Source organism: Geotrypetes seraphini, chromosome 1 (assembly GCF_902459505.1).
Source record: "Geotrypetes seraphini chromosome 1, aGeoSer1.1, whole genome shotgun sequence".
NCBI classification, from domain to species: domain Eukaryota; kingdom Metazoa; phylum Chordata; class Amphibia; order Gymnophiona; family Dermophiidae; genus Geotrypetes; species Geotrypetes seraphini.
Genome location: NC_047084.1, coordinates 358,296,554 through 358,316,863, shown reverse-complemented (window position 1 = coordinate 358,316,863; position 20,310 = coordinate 358,296,554). Strand labels below are relative to the sequence as shown.

General features: G+C 41.6%; 1 protein-coding gene across 5 annotated transcripts in view; it reads left to right on the top strand.

Moving 5' to 3' along the window:
• The window catches only part of WDFY3 (WD repeat and FYVE domain containing 3), a 642,313-nt gene that overhangs the window by 168,132 nt on the left and 453,871 nt on the right, over nucleotides 1-20,310 (top strand). For all 5 annotated transcript variants that reach the window (XM_033914678.1, XM_033914667.1, XM_033914648.1 and 2 more), the window contains exons 2-3: nucleotides 5,118-5,328; nucleotides 18,095-18,218. In XM_033914678.1, the coding sequence (XP_033770569.1) occupies nucleotides 5,149-5,328; nucleotides 18,095-18,218 (304 nt within the window). In that variant the 5' untranslated portion in view covers nucleotides 5,118-5,148. The remainder of the gene's footprint in view (nucleotides 1-5,117; nucleotides 5,329-18,094; nucleotides 18,219-20,310) is intronic.

Here is a 20,310-nt window from a genome sequence, read left to right as displayed (position 1 = left end):
CCCTCTATACACCCCCAAGTTTAACATCTACCCCCCCTCTCTTCTGCCTCCCCTTTGTTTCAGGTTTCTCCCTCTCTCTATCTTCCTTCTGCTAACATTTTGAGTCCTCCCACCTTTGTTCCAGGTCTTTCTGTCTCTCTCACTCTCTTTGTCTTCCCCCTCCCCAGGGCCTGGCATCATTCTCTCCTCAGTTCAAAGAGTTTCTCCTCTCTACCCCCTCTAATCTAGCATCTGCCCTGTCTTCCCCTCCTTTTTGGTTCAGGTCTGCTTTCCCGCCCCTCCTCAAGGTCCTTTTCTGTTTCTCTTTCTTCTCCCCTCGGTGTCCAGATCCAGCGTCTCTATGGCAATCTCCATCCTGCCGGGGGTCCTCACGATGGGCGGGGCCTTACCTCGGCTGCTTCCCGCACCCAGCAAGAGAGGTCATCTCCCGCGCTGTGACTGCCGCTTATCCAGGCCCAACCTTTAAAGCTAATTATGGCAGAGGATCGCCAGAGCTGTAGCAAACTTAGCAAGCTGCCATCAACCTCCACAGCACATTCCCTCTGCCGCAGTCCCGACCCTCCTCTGACACCAGGGGTGGGACCGCGGTAGAGGGAACGTGCTGCGGAGGATGACAGCAGCCTGCTAGGTTTGCTACTGCTCTGGCGATCCTCTGCAGGCTGCCATAATTAGCTTTAAAGGTGAGACTGTGGGGAGAAAGCGTTTCAGTGGAGGAAGACAGCTGGGCGCTCACCTAAATTAGCCGGGTGGAGCGCCCGGCTAAAAGACGCTAGGGAGAACACTGGAGTAGTCACGTTTCTTGTAGACCAGACAGTTCAATGTCAATTTCACCATTGCAGTACTGGTGTGGAAGTGGCCCTGTACTTGGAGAACTAGGCATCACTCACTGCTATCCCATGAGATGCCTCTCTAGCTTCAGGTGAAAAGCAGAGCTGCAAACTGACAGGCATTCTGTCCGCTTTGAGTTGTGTATTTGGATGTTCACGTCACGGAAAACAAGCATAGCAAGAGTTAGGAGATAGGAGAATTGGTCTCTGGACAATTCAAAAAAATGGTGAATGTAAAGAAGCACTTGAGCCAGTGGTGAGCATAGTAGGCTACCCCACTAATATTTCATGCTACTGCCTTGGAATTACTATTTAAATTCCATTAATTGTGCTGGATTCTACCTGGTCTGTTCTATTCACTTTGGAATGTTTTACTATCTAACACCCCCCCCCTTTTTACAAAGCCATACTAGTGACTGCTACTGTGATAAGTGAACCGAAGCACATAAAGATTTAAAGAGCTTCAGGGCTTTTGCTGCATGGCAGCCGCTAGTGCGGCTTTGTAAAAGGGGGGTGGGGGAGGGAGAAGGATGTAATTATTCTCTTCCCCCCAGGAAGATCTCTCCAGACGGAAACTGCATGTAAACGCTCCTACAGTCACTTTCTTCCACGACTGTGCAACTAGATCACTGAACTCACTAATGGTCTTCCAAAGAGCAGTGAAGACCCTTCTCTTCGGCTAAACTGACGCTAGCAGACAGACTCTCCTGTATTTCCTCCCCACTATGTAATCCTTGTTTCACAACCTGTCTTGTCCTTAAATTACTGTGAATGCCTTTTTTTGTAACCCGTTCTGAGCTTCCGAGAGGACGGGATAGAAATTGAAATAAATAAATAAGAGACAAGGGAACGGTCAAGGAGTATGTTATCTTTCCCTTGATAACCTGGTCCTCATTAGCCTGCTGGAAAGATTTGCAGGTAAAGTTCACAAGGCCTATCTTATTGGTGACTTTTAGCGATACCATGTAATTTTGTAAGTACCTGTATGTAATCTGCTTTGAATGTGGTTGTGTAACAATGAAAAAGTGGTATACAAGTCCCAATCCCTTTCTCTTTCCCTTTTACATTTTTTTTGTTATATGTAGGTTGTTACAGAGGAAAGAAAATATTTGTATATGCACCAAGAGGCAGCTTCCCTTCATACTGAAATATCTGTTCACTTTACATGTAAAATATCTGATTAGATTTATTTTATTTTTTCATTTGGTAGTTTCCCTCTGTTTCTTTGCACTTTCAGCTCAGTCTTTCAGATCAGCCTGGAATTCGTAACTACTGGGAGTCTTTTTCTCTTATTTTGTAACTATTCCTGCCCCCTCCCCCCAGCAAACCTAATACAATTATTACAAGTGGCAGTCCTGGAGCTCCTTTTGGAGCTCTCTAGTAGAGAATGATACGGAGAAAAAATTTGGCCCATGAGCTTGTCCTCATCCCGTACCTATGAGCCCCGTCCCCGCAAACCATCTGATCTCATCCACACAAACCATCTCCCTTCTGTGTTCCTATTTTCCCCATTTCTAATATCTCCCCTCTGTATGTGTATACTCCCTCCTCTGTCCAGCATTGCCTCCCCCCCCCCCGGGTACATATACCATCCCCATGTATCTCCCCTTTATGTCTCTGTCCCTGTGCCCCCATGTACAAAATTTCCCCTCTGTTTCTGTTAACTTCCTGTGTCCAGATTTCTTCTCTCCTCTGTGCATCTCCCTCCCTCCCTTGCCTTTACCTTCGCTGGTGATTTTCCTCCTAACAAGCAGCCGGAGCATTTCCTGAAGTCGTGTGCAGCTGGTCAGCTGCCTGAAACTTCTTCTCTGCTCTGATGCAACTTCCTGTTTCTGGTTGCGTTAGAGGAGAAGTTTCAGGCCAGCCGCCCGCAACTTCAGGAAATGCTCCGGCAGCTTGATAAGAGAAAATCGCCAGCGAAAGTAAAGGGAGGGAGGGAGGGAGGGAGATGCACGGACCGCGCAATGGGATTTTTGAAGTATTTTGTATGCGATCCCTCAATTGACTGCGGGGACAAGGCCATTCACCGCTCCACAGGGCAGTGAATGGCCTTGTCCCCGTACCCGCAGCGACCAGGTTGTTTTTCATCCCCATTTCAGCGGGGCCGTGGGTAACAGTCACTGTGTCATTCTCTACTCTCTAGTTCTACACCCTGAATATGGCCCCAAGTGGATCGATTTTTCACTCCGTCAAAAATTACAAAGACTAGGGGACACTCGATGAAGTTACAGGGAAATACTTTTAATAATAATAATAATAATTTGTTCTTATATACCGCCACACCCAAAAAGTTCTAGGTGGTTCACATCCATTAATTAAGATCCGTGCTGACACACGGATTTACAATATTTTGACAGAGTTACAGCAGTAAAGAAAGGGAGCGTGGGAGCGATGAACAGAGTTTTATCAAAAGTACAAGCAGCAATAAAGGAAGGGAAGGAAGGTAAAGGAAAGATAGGAGAGAGATAGTGTAGGGGGAGGGGGGAGCAAAGGGATCCGGGGGAGAGTGGGAGAGGGGGTAGTTGCAGGTGGAAAGGGGTTAATGGGCCTATTCTCGGAAAAGGTGCGTTTTGAGTGATTTTCTGAAGCTAAGGTAGGTGGGGGCCTCGAGTATAGTTACGCTCTGGAACGCGTTGCCAGAGGCTGTAGTAAGAGTGGATAGCGTAGCTGGTTTTAAGAAAGGTTGGACAAGTTCCTGATGGAAAAGTCCATGGTCTATTATTGAGAAAGACATGAGGGAAGCCACTGCTTGTCCTCTATCGGTAACATGGAATATTGCTACTCCTTGGGTTTTGGCTAGGTACTAGTGACCTGGATTGGCCACTGTGAGAACGGGCTACTGGGCTTGATGGACCATTGGTCTGACCCAGTAAGGCTATTCTTATGTTAGTGATCTGTTGCTTGTTTTAAAAGCGTTCCTAACACACTGATGTGGATAACACCTCTGAAAATTTTTAAAAGCCATTTGTTTAGTTTATCTTGAACTCCAAGTCTAATCAAATCCACCAGGCCTTTAATAATTTATAAATGCAGCAAAATAAAAGAAAATATATACACGTACATTGCAACTCTGACCAAACTATGTAGGCCTTTTACTAAAGAGCGGTAGCTGTTTTAGCACACGCTACACGCTAATGCGTGCTAACACATCCATAGGATATAATGGATGCGTTCGCATTTGTTAGCATTTAGCACGCACTAGAACGGCTAGCACGCCTTAGTAAAAGAACCCCTAAGTCTTTGGGCAATGCATACATGCAAATCATATAAAAGTAGGTGGTTTTGTATTGTGCCTATGTGCAAAAACATGTTTTATATAACATTACACCCAGAATCTATTAAATCAGGTTCTGAGCCTGTGAAAATTATGCTTGGGGAGGAAGGAGAGATTGTGTACAGTGGGTTCAGCCTTGGCTCACCTATCCATGTAATAAAAGGGTAAAGACAAAATCTTTTCTCAAATTTATATATGACATTGTTTTCTTAAAAAAAGAAACCACCCATTGAAGAACTTATGAACAAACTTTTTGAGGTGTCACATGTAAGCGGAGAAGAGATGATGCATTTCTATCTATTAAAAAACAAAACAAAAAACAAACCCAAACAAAAACAGTTGGCCAGGCTTTATAGTAGAGAATGACATGGGGTCAAATATTTCCCCGTCCCCATGAGAACTCATTTTCCCGTCCCTGCAAATTATTTTTCTGTCCCTGCCCCATTCCTGCAAGCTCTGTCCTCATCTGTGTAAGCTTCAAATACTTTAAAATCATAAGTGTTTGAGGCCTGTGTGGTTAAGGCTGAGCTTACAGGAATGGGACAGGGACAGTGACAAAACTCACAGGGACGGGGTGGGAAAATTGAGTTCCTGCGGGGACGGGGACAAATTTGTTCCCGTGTCATTCTCTACTTGATAGTCATTCCTGAAATATCTTATATACCAAGGACTAGTTAAGTATAAAATATTAAAGAGCCTCCACTTAAGGATTAGAAGGGATGTATCCTCAGTAAATGTCCTGCAAGTTTTTTGTTTCCTTTCTAGGACATTTTGAAAGAAACAAAATGTATTTATTCATCATGCAAGGATTTTTTAAAAAAATTTATATCCATGACATATGTACCTTTTTTAAAAAATATGGATATACTGCACTTTACATTGAGATATGCTTCCTAGACAAAGGAATTGATCCAAGCATCTCCCCCAAGACTTATAAAACAACATATATGGGAACAGGTTCTTTTAACTTTGCAAGGTTTAAATTTATGATTTATTTTCTTTCTCATTGAAAACAGGATTGATGGTGATTTCAAGCAGGCAGCAAAAATGAATATGGTGAAAAGGATTATGGGCCGACCTCGGCAGGAGGAATGTAGTCCCCAGGATAATGCTCTTGGACTGATGCATCTGCGACGACTCTTCACAGACCTGTGTCATCCTCCTCGGCACATGACCCAGAAAGAACAAGAAGAAAAACTGTATATGATGTTACCTGTTTTCAACCGGGTAAGGAATATATACAGCAAATGTAAAGAAAAAACAAACCCTGGAACATGCTATTAATTTTTAACTTAATGTTCATATAATGGTCTGCTGGGTGGCTGGCTGTCCATCACAGGAGCTGACCATGGTGCTGATCAGCAGTAAAGTCAGCCTGGGATGAAGAAGGGAGTGTGAATTAGAGAATGACACGGTGACAAAATTCATCATTGGTACCGTCCCCGCGGGAAACCATCTTCATGTCATTCTTTAAGGAAAGAGGGAAGAATCAGAGTATGAATGGCCACAACCACTGACCCGCAAGCTTTACTTTGAATAATGCTGGTGTAGAAGGACAGAGGATGAAATAGACACTAGAAAATAACATGGGTTTATTTCCCGTGGGTATCCGCGGGGACGGGAACGGTGATGAATTTTGTCACCGTGTCATTCTCTAGTGTGAATCAGCTTGATGAGGGTCAAGGGAATTGGAGTGGACAGCTACAAGGAACGCAGATATGAACAGCTGATTCTTATATTAAATTTTTAATGATAGTCTGTAACACAGTATGCTAAAGAAGTGCAGTGTGTCTACAAAACAAAATTAAGGAACAAGGGCTAGATTAACATTGTATTGGGCACTAGGCATTGTATTGGGCCCCTACTATAGACTCATATTTACCCTTTTATCAGATCTGCCCCCAGTGTTCAACGGTTACATGTTCTCTTTTCCTGCCCTCCTCCACCCTCTACCTGCAGGATCTTTGTTCATGGTCTTCTGACACAAATATCCTTTTTAAAAATATAATGAAGATTTAGTTCTTGGTGTCACAGCAGTAGCAAGTTGAGTGAGTATGAGACTTTACAAGTATATGCAGGGTGGGCCTAGCAGCTGAGAACTAGAAAAGTTGAGCAAATTGTTTTGACCCTCCATTACCCAAGAATGGACTACCCCCAAAGAGAGAGCTTTATGAGTGATGTTTATCAGGTATACTCCTGTATATACAGTCTGGAAATTTTTACTTCAAAATCTCATCAGTAGACCAGGGCCATGTTATCTATGGGTCGTTCTCATTAGTGCCATAGCAATCTTGCTATTAGCTTCATGAAAGTATAGTAGACAGCTTCTGGCTGTGCCGAAGCTGCTTTAGAGGATAGAACCAGTGCTATAAGAGGTATGTTCAATAATTTATCTCCCTGAGTATGAAAGAACATAGCAAGCATGTTGAAACAAGTCTGTGCATGTTGTGACATGTCTCAAGGTTATTCATGCACAGTTGTGACTCAGTACAAGTCTAACATTCCAAGAGACAGGATGTTAGAAGAGTCTTCATGTGAATCAAATAAGAAACTACTAGATTTGGAACAACATTCAGTGATAACATTTCTCACAAAAGAAAGGAAAAAGCCAAAAAAGATCCATGAACACATGACTGCAGTTTATGATTAGTCTGCCCCATCATCCCACAAGTATAATTTTGGATCAAACACGAACATCTGTCATTTAACACTATCACAACATTTTCAACCCCATCACTATCTGAGATTCAGCGGACCATACAAACTAAAAAAATGTCCAGTGGACCTCTTGAAACAATCCATTCAGCAATTCTTAAAATGTGTCTTCCTATATTTGGTCTGTTTGTTCAAAACATGATCTTTAATAGTCCCTCAACAGGAACTATGCTTAATTGATGGAAAATAGCTACCATTCATCCAAAACTTAAACAACCAGATATCCCACTTGAAGACTGCTGTAGCTATTGACTAATTGCCAATCTTCCATTTCTCGCTAAACTAACTGAGAAATCGTATTCAATCAACTGTCATCTTTCTAAGAGAAAACAAAGGCTTTACATTCAAATCAAACAGGCTTCAGATCAAATCATTCCACTGAACTTTCATTAATAGGTCTGATAACTTTGATCCTATACTTTCTTGATCACTGGAAATCCATTCTTCTAATTTTGCTAAATCTAACAGCGGCATTTGATACTATATGTCACTTAATACTTTTGAAGAGACTTCAAATTATAGGAATTTCAGGATCAGCTTTGCAATGGTTTATGTCATACGTCACAAATCAATCCTAGCAGGTAAAATTAGAAAACTCAGCATCAAAACCCTACACACTAAACCTCAGCTCAATACTATCACAGATCCAATTCAATCTCTTTCTCTCTCCATTACTAATAGTTGATAGGCTTTACAGTCTATGTATACACTGACGATATACAGCTTTTATATTCTTTCTACACTCATATACTAGGTGAAATACAAGAAATCAACCAAAACCTGGGAAAAATTAGCCAGTGGCTTAATGAGAAAATGCTATCACTGAATATTTCTAAAACCAAAGCACTTCTATTCACAGCTAGGGATGGAAAAGTTTTACAGGCTCCTATTTATATACGATCTAATCCAATCCAAATGGACAACACCATAAAATTGCTTGATGTAATCCTAGATAATAAACTAACTTATCATCATCAAATAAATTCATTGGTTCAAAAATGCTTTTACAAATTAAGAATGATTCGCTCCATCTCAGCCCTCCTAGAACTCACATATCTCAATATCCTGGTTCATTCTCTAGTCATCTTGCATCTCGATTACTGCAACTTTCTTTATCAAGGCACTATTCAGAAAGAAATTAGAAGACTACAAATTATTCAAAACACAGCTGTAAAATTTATATACAAAGCCATAAAATTTGTTCACGTTATTCATTTATTAAAAGATGTACACTGGCTACCCATTTCTCATTGCATAACATTTAAAATTCTGTTTCTTATGTTTAAAACAAAGCTAGAACATTCCCCAGCCTTTATTGACAGATTAATTCTTCCTTATACTACTCCTAGATCATTACCTTCCACTGATCAAAATCTTCTAGCCATCCCATTGATGCACTATATTATTTATGACATCACGCGCAAATCCATCTTTATTTTGTTACAGCACCATCCTTATGGAACGCTTTTCCCGCTCATCTTAGACAGGAAAATTCCATATCGAAGTTCAGATCAAGCCTTAAAACATTTTTGTTTAAAGATGTATACAGTGCTTAAAATGTATCTCCCAGGCAAGTTACAAATAACACACAAAATCCATTTCTTGTACAATCCCTCTGGAGGCTGAACTCATGGGATCTTGTATCCTCTTTAGCCTTGGCTGCAGGGCTAATAAAATTTGTTTCCTCCCATCTAGGCTATCTGCCTGGTAGCTTCCTGTCATGCTCAGTTTGTTTCTGCAGCCTCACTCCATGGGTGAAATCAGTCTCTTCTGCTCGTGATTTGTTTTCAATTCCTAGTCTTTATTTGATTTGTTTCGCGGGTTTGCCCAAGTGCTGCAGATTAACTCTGTGGGAGTGATCCTTCGCCGGGAAATTGCAGACAAATCAAAACAAATATTCAATTATTGGTAGCCTGCAATGTCATTAAAGAACCTGCATTTCTTAATCATAAAAGCTTGCACAAAAAGATGTATTTTAAGCAAGTTACGAAACTGGTCACTACCTTTGCATAATCTCAAAATTCCTGGTAGCTTATTCCACATCTAAATTTGCAGACAATGGAGGCAGTGCATTCAAATAGATCCTATGCATATTCATTTAAGAAATCCTGAAAATCCAACCAGATTGCAGCCCTCGAAGACCGAGATTGAACTTCCTTGCTGTAAATGAACTCAGTCAAATTCATAGGTTTCTACTACTGCACTGACATCAGCCACTGCAAACTCTATAACTCCTGCTTAGCTTTATGTGCAGTCAGGACTGAAAATACATCTGAACTCACGAGCTCCCTCTGAATAAACTTAGTGAACAGTTCCAGTAATACCTAGTTCATTAAGTTTATTCCTGTTACAATTTTATTTTATTATTTTTCCCTCTTCCTTCCTTCTATGTCTGTTATGTATGAAAGTTTATTCATTTCATACCTTTTCATAGGTACTTTAGTTAGATTGTAAGCCCATTGGGACAGAGAGGGAAATTCCTTAAATACCTGATTAGATTTTTGCTATTGTACAAGTTTAGTTTTTATTTGTTTTCTTGTAAACCACTTCAAAGCCAGTGTGATGATTTAACAGTATATAAACTCTACATTAAATTAAATCATTTCCACACCTCTATCTCCTTTTTGAATGTAGGCGGTGGCAACTGGGTTTCATCCTGGCTAAGGTGGAGCCCATCTCATTAGAATAAGCATCCTGTTTTCCGAAATGTATTTCATTATTGCATCCATGCATTTAGACTTTGAAAATCATACTGCCTTTGAGATCCTGCTCATAGAACAAAGAGTATTTTCTGAGAGTGACATCCTGGATTTCAATCTCCTGCTTAAAACCACCTAAATTTGGTTTTCAGAAGTTTCTTATTTTCATACCTGTAACTCACAGCAGTTTGCTCCTCCCTGGTTACTCATACTGTATATAGCCACCTCATTTATGCATTAGAAACAGGAACCTTGGTTCAGCCATAGACAACATTTCAACCACAAAATGCTGATGTTTTTGAAGAGGGATTTACAAATGAACATGGAAAATATTGACATTAGCATGCTTTAACACTGGCCTACAGTTTACTGTGGCTCAAAATAAATAACTCCTGTGAAATGAACTGAAGAGCGGCAAGAATTACAGAACACTTGCAACTGATGCCAATCTGGGCTGAGAAACTGTTGCTAGGCAACATGTCAGCGAGCCACACGTGAGGAGACCTGAGGTGAGTCATTATTCAGTGCTGTTGCTAGGCCAGTTTTCAGGCATCCAGTAGTGATCTGTTGAGCGTAACCAAGACAAAAAAAAGGGGGGGGGGAAGGGGAGTGGAGGGGAGCTCCAGGGACTGCTGAGCATTATCTGGGCCCCCATGGAATTAAATGTAAAACGCAGTTACTTTTGAAAACAGGATAACGATAGAGAGAAAAGTGGTTCTTATAGTTCTCTTCCACAGGAGGGGCCATTTTCCTTTGTAAATTTGGAATACATAGGAGGCAGTGCTGCAGAGATGACAACATGAACAAGGATAGAGTTACCATATGGCTCCAGATAAAGGCGGATGGATTGAGACATCTGGGTTTTACTTCCAGTGCTTCGAACAGAAGTAAAAAAAAAAAATTATGGATGTCTCAATCCGTCCTCCATTTTCTGGAGCCATATGGTAACCCCCAAACTTAGAAGACCAAGGTCAAAGCTTTTTAATCCGCGTTCATAATATCACACTTGAAGGAATAAAGGTTTAGGCTCTATAAAAGGAGAAAAGTAACTGGGACTGTTTCAGGAAACATAGGAGTGCTCAGATACTCCAGGTTATAATTCTGACATTGCTGCTATAATGCTGATCTATACTAGATGTAAGCCAAGCTGTTGGACTTGCGTCTTAGAACCAAATAAAGAAAAAGTAACCTCTACTTCAAAAGAAATAAAAATAAAGCAATCCTAATCAAAAGTAACATGAAACTTTCTTTTAGTCAGTTATGATCATATGACTCTGCCTACCCCTTCTGTTCTTGATAGGGCTGTGCTTACTTTTTAAATATATTTTGTTCATTTCTTTTTTCTGTTTTTTCATCTATATCAGTGGTCTCAAACTCGCGGCCCAGGGGCCACATGCGGGCCGCCAGGTACTATTTTGAGGCCCTCAATATGTTTATTATCACAAAAGTAAAATAAAACAGTTTCTTGATCATATGTCTCTCTAGCTATAAATTACAACATTATTTTTGAGACTTAGCCAGAAGGAAAGATTTATAAACTATAAAGAGTTTTACCTCATGCAAAATTGTCATTTCTTTAATAAGACATTAACTATTTTTTCTGCGGCCCTCCAAGTACCTACAAATCCAAAATGTGGCCCTGCAAAGGGTTTGAGTTTGAGACCACTGATCTATATCTTTATCTGTGTCTCTTCCCAGCTTAGCCTGGGGCTCCTTCCTTTAACTCACACCAGCCCATTCTAGCTTCCTCCCTCTTTCTGTTCAGTTCTGTCTCTCTATGCCCTGTTATTTAAGTACTCTCTGTTCCACTAGCCTGGCCTATACACTTTTTCTTGTTGCTTCATTCACCCTGCCTACATGCTTTGGTCTGGTTTCTGTAAATGGCGCCTACATCAGCTGGCACCTTCAAACATGGTGCCGGCAGCATGTCAGTCATGCGTAGGCGCCATGAACAGAATTGCAGCTACCAAAAAGCTTAGGTGACGGTAATGGACAAGGTTGGGACAAGGTGTAGGACAAGGTTTTAAAGGCTTACATTACTGGTACCTAAGTTTGACGGAGAATTGTGCATAGTGGTGCCTAAGGCCATCTCCGCCCCTAACCATGTCTACTTTGACCTTAGGCGCCTATAGGCACCGTGCTTAGATGCAATTCCAGCACCTAAGAGGGTAGGTGCCTCTTGACACCTACTTAAAAAAAAAAAAAAAAAGACTTTTAAATACCCTTTGCCCGATTAAAAGCAATTAAGTTAGGCGGTTGTAGGTCGTCTGCTGCCGCCTAACTTATGGCACCATTTATAGAATCCAGGCTTTTGTGATTGTTCTCTCTCTTTTCTCCACTGCTGCTTTTTTTTTTTTTTTTTCTTTTCTTCCCCCACTGTTCACCTTTTTTATTGTGCTTCCCTTCATTATTCTGTAGATGAGATCATGACAAATGCTGACGCTTCTCTTCATCGCGTAACATGTTTGAAGGTCAATTTGACAGTCAGCTGCATAGGTGGATGCAGCTAGTGTACGTGTAAATAGTGGCGATTTTAAAAGTGAAAGCAGATGCATATGTTTCCTTTTACAGTTTACACATGTATATTTATACTTGTACATCTATATATCTGCTGGGATTTACACACACTGTTCGCATTTGCAAACTTTTTAATTTAGTTGAATTATACAATCATTTCAAATATAAACCTAGAAAGAGAGGCCATATGGTCTTTATGGGCCAGATTCTATAAATAGTGCCTAAGCTTGTCTATATTGTAGGTGTGATTGCCAGTCAACTGCTAGGTGCTATTATAGAACCATGCTACTTATAGAGTCACGCCTAATGGCGCCTAAGCAGACTTAGGCATTGCTAGGCGTCATAGAGGAAGGTGTCGGTATATTAGGCCAGGTTTTACTGGACCTAATTTATCAGTGCCTAACTTGGACATCTAGTGACACCAAAGTCAACCATGCCTATTCTGTGTCCCTCACCACACCTGCTTTTCAGGTGGGGGTTGGTAAGTGAAAGGCATCTTGACTTAGGTGTTGCTAGGCACCACTCTGAGTTTTGTGTGGAACGCTTAAAAAATTTTTTTAAAAAAAATTAAGCAATTAACTTCAATGGCGCGAACCATGCCATTAAAACTAATGGAAACAATTTGGGTTGTGTGAAAATTTTAGTTAGGCATCACTAAGCATCTGCAATTGAGGTGCCTGACTAGGGTGCTGTTTATGGATTCTGGCTCTATCTGCCTTCATTTTTCTATTTAGTCTGTCTATCCATGCCATCTACTCCGTCTTTCACTCCCTTTGAGATTCTATGCACATATCCCAAGTTTTTTGAATTCAGATACAGTTTTCGTCTCCACCAACTACACTGGGAAGCTATTCCACAAATTCACCACCCCCTTCCTTGAAAAGTATATCTTCAGATTAGTTTTAAGTCTGTTCCCTTTCAACTTCATCCTATTCCCCCACCTAATTCCAGAGCTTCCTTTCAATTAAAGGACACTCACCCTCTGCGCATTTGTATTTCTAAGGCACTCATCTTAGGAATGCAGTTTCCAAACAGTAGAAAATCTGCATTGAGTTATGTAAAAGAAAAGAAACAAAGAAAACATGCCGGGGGCAGGGGGGGGTAGAGGTTTGGAGAGTAATTGTGGTGTTCGCGGGGAACATCAGGTGACAGGAGGGAGTGAGAATTCCACCTGCCTTTTTTTGGGGGAAGGGATTGTTTGGGGGAGTGGGGCTCTATTGACAGGAGGGAGTAGGCACCCTCCTGCCCTTTTTTTCAGGAGGAAGGGGGATAGGGTATGGGATAGTTTGGGAAAGGAAGCCTCTGTTGGCAGGAGGGAGTGGACATCCCTCCTGCCAATTTCCTTTCAAGTACATGGGGATTCCCTGTGCTGCGTTCGTCAGGGAGGGCCATTATTGGCAGTGGGGACTTTTTTTTTCTATTTTTTTAATGGGACAGATATTTTGCTTGTGTAACACAGGTGGAGAGAAAGAGAGGGCTCTCTCTAAAGTTAAAAGGGGATAGACTCTGTACAAACGTAAGGAAGTTCTTCTTCACCCAGAGTGTGGTAAAAATCTGGAATGCTCTTCCAGAGGTTGTTATAGGGGAAGCACCCTTTAGGGATTCAAGAAAAGGTTAGATAAGTTCCTGCTGGACCAGAAAGTACGCAGGTAAGGCTAGACTCTAGTAGGGCACTGGTCTTTGACCTAAGGGCTGCTGCGTGAGTGGACTGCTGGGCACAATGGACCACTGGTCTGACCCAGCAGCAGCAAATCTTATGTTCTTATGTAAAATATCTGTGCCATTGGGGGGGAAAAAAATGGGAAAAACCAGGCAGACCTGTCTATTTGTTCCAATCGCTAAAACTCCTGGGGATATTTTTGCATAGGGTTGTAGCTAATTTGCATGGCTGGATTGGAAAATGGACGATTGAGGGGAAAGACACGCAGTGGGCTGTTTTGTGAATCGGGTTGGTAAAAGCGATCATCGCAAAAGCTGTGAAAAACAGGTTTAGCAACGATCGCCGACTTTAGTGCATCTAGCCCAAAGTTACCTTGTAAATCCTATGGGGAGAAGAAAATCCTATGGGGAGGGAACTAAATGAAAAATCCTAATCCCTCCCCCCTTCCCCCGCTGCATAGTAGAAACTTCAGACTTCATGAGGAGCTAGTAAATAGAAAGCCCTGCTCAAAGGTGGCATAGTCTCCACACGAATCTAATAATAATACTTTTTTTTTTATTTATAGTGCTGCTGGACATACACAGTGCTGTACAGTGTTGATAACTTTTTATATATAAGGGGCCTGTTTACTAAAGAAAGTAAGCTTTTGCATCTGAAATTAAGCATGGGGAGTGAAAAGCTATATGGTAACTGTTGATATGTTCAGCATTTCCCCTGCAGTTGCTGCACAGAAGAGTCTCTTACTACTACACATTGTTGATTTGCAACTAGCACACATTCGTTGACTGTTTCCTGTTGAAGAGCTGTTAAGTGTATTTATACTAACTGCACAAGTGACAACGCACACTAATACTGTGTGCTAACTAGTGCTGCCCGATTCGGGGAAAAAATTTTCGATTTGATTTGGCCTTTTGAAAATGTTTTGATTCTATTTGATTCCTTTTTCCCGCCCAATAGGGTGTTTTTTTCAAATGTCCTGGCAGGTTTATTTTGTAGTAGAGAATGACACGGGACAAATTTTTCCCCGTCCCCGCGGGAACTCATTTTCCTGTCAGGTTTCAGGTTTTCAGGTTTATTTAAAAATTTGATATACCGCCTTATCAAAATTCAAAGCGGTTTTACATAATATATAAAAACAGGGTATAATAAGAACGTACATTAAAAACAAATTGCAAACAATGCTTCAATCAGATGCACTGACAAACATTAACTTACCGATATAGGATGTAAATGGGTAGAAATACAATATATATAAAGAAAAAGAGAGGGGAAGAGGAAAAAAAAACAGAAGGAAGGGGAACAAAATATAAATAGTCTAGAATAATGTAAAAATAAGCTAAAGTGATTGTAAAATGAAAAGGAACAGATTTCCAATGCCATCCTTAAAAGGACTATTATATGTCCCCGTGAGTTCTTTTCCTGTCCCTGCCCCATTCTTGCAAGCTCCATCCTCATCTGCACAAGCCTCAAACAATTTGAAATCAGGAATGGGGCAGGAACAGCGACAGCGACAAAACTCGTGGGGATGGGGCGAGGAAATTGAGTTCCTGCAGGGATGGGGAAAAATTTGTCCCCATGTTATTCCCTATTTGGTAGTCTCTTCACCCACCCCAGCTCTCATTGCCCTCTCTAGCTGTAGTGTAAACAAAATAAACAAAAAAGACTTTTCCTCTCTCTGTTAGGTCCTAGCTCATGCTCGCTGTCTGACACCAGCTGGGGCTTTTCTCCCTGGAAAAGTGACGACTCTGGGGAGACATGATAGAAACCTTCAAGATCATGAAGGGCATAGAAAAAGTGGACAGGGACAGATTTTTCAAACTATGGGGAACCACAAGTACAAGGGGGCACTCGGAGAAATTGAAAGGGGAAAGGTTTAGAACAAACACCAGGAAGTTCTTTTTCACCCAGAGGGTGGTGGATACATGGAATGCGCTAAAGAAGGTCTGGATAGGTACCTGGAGGACAAAGGGATTGAGGGGTACAGATAGGAGTAGGGGTAAGGTTATAGGGATAGGATTAGAGGTAATTTATAAAATTAGTCAGAGACCACTGTTCAGGCAGTGGGCCTGATGGGCCGCCACGGGAGCGGACCGCTGGGCGAGATGGACCTCTGGTCTGCCTCAGCGGAGGCAACTTCTTATGTTCTTATGTTCTAGCAGGACACACGTTTCAAAACTGACATAGTGTAATCACAAAATAGAAAATCAAATTATTTTTTCTACCTTTTGTTGGCTGGTCACTTTATTATTCAAATCATGTTGGTCCCAAGCTCTGGTTTCTGGTTTTTTTTTCTGTTAACTCGTTTGTCAGGGTCTCCTGCCCATTTGAAATTTTCTTTCTCCATGCTCACCATCCATCTCTGTACCATCACTTCCACTGCCGTATCCAACATTTCTGTTTCTTTCCCACTGTCTACTATATCTCTCCCTCTCTCTCTCTCTCTCCCTGCCTTGTGCCCTGGATCAAACCTCTCTATTCCCCTCATTTCTCCCTTCCTCCCTTCCATTATCATGTGCACCATTTCTTTCTCCCCCATGAACCATCTCTTCCTGCCCTCTACCCTATGTCCAACATTTCTCCGTCTCTTCTCCATGCATATCTCCCTCCCCTCCACCATATGCAGGATATCTCTTTCTCACCCCTTTCTACCTCTGTTGCATCTCTCCCTTCCTCTCCTCCATCCCATCTCCACCAATTCTTCCTCTCTCCCCCTCGTGCAGCAGCTTTTCATCCCTCCCTACCATCCCTCTGTGAAGCAGTTTTCCATCCCTCCTATTCCCCTGTGCAGCACCTCCCGACCAACCCCCCTTTGGGGCTCCTAAAGTAGCATTAGGAGTGGCGGTGAACAGCTTTGCAAAGACAGCATGGTGAACAGGCTTCTCATGGCCTGCTAGCCAGCACTTCCCTTAGCTGTGTCATCAGTGACATTATCAGTGGCACGACAGAGGAAAGGCCCCAGCGGGGCAGGCCAGGAGAAGTCTGTTCTCCGCTCTGCGCCTGACAAGCTGGTCACATCCACTGCTGCTGCTACTTAAGACGCCAGGAGGTATGTCAGTGAGTCAAGACTCACTGAATTTGGGAGTCTGACTTTTTAAAAAAGTGAATCGATTCAAATCAATTTACCGAGGTGAATAGGTGAATCGATTCAAATTGGCAAATTGGGCAGCACTAATGCTAACTGCAATGTGCAGTTAATGCCCAATCTTTATCTGTATCCTGCCCAAACTTTACCCATATCCCACCCAACCTTTACCCGTATCCCACACAGTTCTTGTTCTGTGCCAGTAAACATGCCCCTAAGTGTGTACCTGAGACTATAGGAAATAGTGACAGAGCTTATAGAATTAGAACATTAGCTAAGGCACGGCCTTGCCTCGAAAGTGAGTACTTTATAGATGAGAGCAAGAATTTGCACTGTCCCTCTATAGTACAAAGAGAGCTAATGTGTTTCAGTAAGAAATTGGGAAACCTGGTCTAAGTGACATTTTGTAACTCAAAGTTCCTCCTCCTATGTTCTGTCTTTTATTTTAAGTGAAGAGTATATCTTGAAATGTTCACTGTCATGTCCTCTGCTATGGCCTTGTTCTCCTAAAGTGGTCCTTTTATTCCTTGATTTAGTTATCCAACCGATTACCTCACAGCCTTTCTGTTCCTAATGTGCTAGAAAATGCTTTTACAATGATTTTTTTGTAAGTTTCTTTTCAAATTCACTTTTAGCCTTCTTTATCAGTGTTTTGCATCTAACTACTTATGCTACTTACAGTTTTCTTCATTTGGATCCTTTGTTCATTTTTTAAAAGATGTTCTTTTAGCTTTATTGACCTCTTTCACATTACTTCTTTACTATGCTGGCTATCATTTGGACTTTCTTCCACATCTTTTGATATGTGGAATACATCTAGTCTGGGCTTCTAAGTTGGTCTTTTTAAAGAATGCCTGTGTCTGATTTAAACTCCTAAACTTTGCAACTACTCTTTTATTTATTTGTTTATTTATTTGCTATTTTTCTCATTTTATCATAGTTGCCCTTTTGAAAGTTCCTTGCTGATTTTACTCCAGTAATTAATTTGATCATATGAGTATTATGATCATCATTTCCAAGCAGCTCCAGCAACGTCTTATCTGACACTAAGTCCTGCATTCCACTAAGGACAAGTGTCTTAGCTCTTCCAATCCCTGCCTTCCAGTTTCCTTGATTTGATAAGGAAGAGGCATTTAGCAAGTAAGGCTAGGTCTTGTGTAGAACATTTGTGTTTCAAGTAATATGCCAACCTCAGGACTTTTTTCTGAGATACAGAATGTGTGTGTTGAATGGGACAATTTGTTGCATCTCTTGTATCCATCATTCAGAAATCTTAGTTGGCATTGTGTTACTTAAAATGCTGTCTCATCTTACTTTCAGGTGTTTGGTAATGCTCCTCCAAGCATGATGACAGAAAAGTTTTCCGACCTTTTGCAGTTCACAACCCAGGTATCGCGGCTGATGGTAACTGAAATTCGCCGTAGAGCATCAAACAAATCAACAGGTATTTAGGGACTTGCTATCATTATTATCATTATCATCATTATGGTTATGATTATGATTATTATGTGAGCTTATGAGGTATGGTAGTTTGTTCTTTGCAGAAGTTCTGTCACAGGTGAGCATTCAGCTAGATCTCCATATATCTTCTCCTTCTAGATAATATTCAGCCCATGACGGTCAAAAGTTGTTTTTTTTTTTAAATACTGGCTGCTGTGAATTGATTTAGACTAATATTTTCTGTGCTGGGCCATATCAAGCTACCAGCACTGAATAATTGGGTCATGAACAGCTGCTGGAAGTCATTGTGTACTGCCGATGGTCAGAGTCGGTACCCAGATAGCTGTCAGTGGAAGTCAGAATAGCCATTTATGTGGTTCTGCTTGTCCTGATAGTTATCCAGGACCCAGAACTGCATATCGGTGGTGCCTGGATGACTTTTGGCTGTGCCTCTGCTTTACCCTTGCATTTACTGGGTAGAGCTGTGATTGTGCCACTGAAGATCATGGCTAACTGGCCAAGTGCAACTGAATATTATATCAGGATCCAGGCAGTGGAAGTCAACCATGTAACAGCTGCTCCTGCATGGTTAAATCCTGCTAAATACCCTTTATTATTGAAAGATTTCCAAATTCCTAGTAGAAGGTCAGGGCTGTGTTGTTTTTTTTGTCCAACAATTTTTCTGATTTGACAAATATTCGTGGTGATGTTTTTGTAGCAGTGACGGGTCAAATCTGAGAAGCAGCGCTAGTTTTTGGTTGCTGCTGTTGTGTGAAAGCACAGATGGATGAGCTGGGCACTGATCAAATGTGGAGTGGTGCCTCTAGATTTGCAAGTGCAATTAAGCACAAAAACAACTGAGATTTGCAAGAAATAAGTTTGGTTGTTTTAAAACAATATTTATTGTATTTTAATTTTTGATGTCACATTGCATATTTCATGCACTACTAATCACTCAACTAAATCAGCCCCAACATCCAGAATGGATACTCACTTCCTGAAAGTCTAACAATTTTTTTTTAGTTTAACAAGAAGTTTTTATTAACCATAGCAAAGGAAAATGGCATACACTGATACAATTATATACCAACTACAATAAAATACATATAGGGCTCCTTTTACTAAGCTGCGCTAGCGGTTTTAGCACACGCTTAGCGCGTGCTGCATTGCCGCATGTGCTAGACGCTAATGCCAGCATTGAGCTGGCGCTAGTTCTTGGCACGTAGCACGGGGTTAATGTGCGTGGCAATGCAGCGCGCGCTAAAAACGCTAGCGCACCTTAGTAAAAGGAGCCCATAATGTTTTCCAATACAGGTAGTCCCCAGGTTAAGAACTAGTTGTGTTTTTAAAGCTGTTCTTAAGTCAGATTGGTATGTAACTCAGAACATGTAGATTTTAAGATTCTTGTTGCTTACCTCTGCTCCCAGCTGACAAAAGGGCCAACTGTCTGGGTAAATCTGGGTAAACCTGGCAAGAGGCAGAGAAAAATGCCTGTATCTAGGTGTGGTATACAGACCCCCAAGACAACTGGAAGACATGGACGCAGAATTAATTGAAGACATAGAGAATATCACTCTACGAGGAGAAGCTGTACTGCTAGGGGACTTCAATATGCCTGATGCAGACTGGAACTCATTTTCAGCGACAACCAGCGGTAGCAGGAGGCTCTTAACCTCCATAAAGGGAGCACGTCTCAAACAAATGGTAACGGAGCCCACTAGGACCCAGGCGATCCTCGACCTGGTACTCACCAACGGGGAAAGCGTCTCAGAAGTCTCAGTAGGAGATACGCTAGCCTCCAGCGACCACAACATAGTATGGTTCAACCTTAGGAAAGGCTTCCCTAGATCAAACACGAAAACAAAGGTACTCAATTTCTGGGGCACAGACTTCGCACGCATGGGAGATTTCGTCCATCAGACGCTGCAGGACCAAGTGGAGACCGATGATGTAGAAGCTAAGTGGTTAACACTGAAATCAACCATACATGAAGCAACTAGCCACTTCATAAAATCAGTAAATAAACGACAAAGAAACAATAAACTCCAATGGTTCACCGCGGAGATCTCGCACCTCATTAAGGAGAAGAAAAAAAC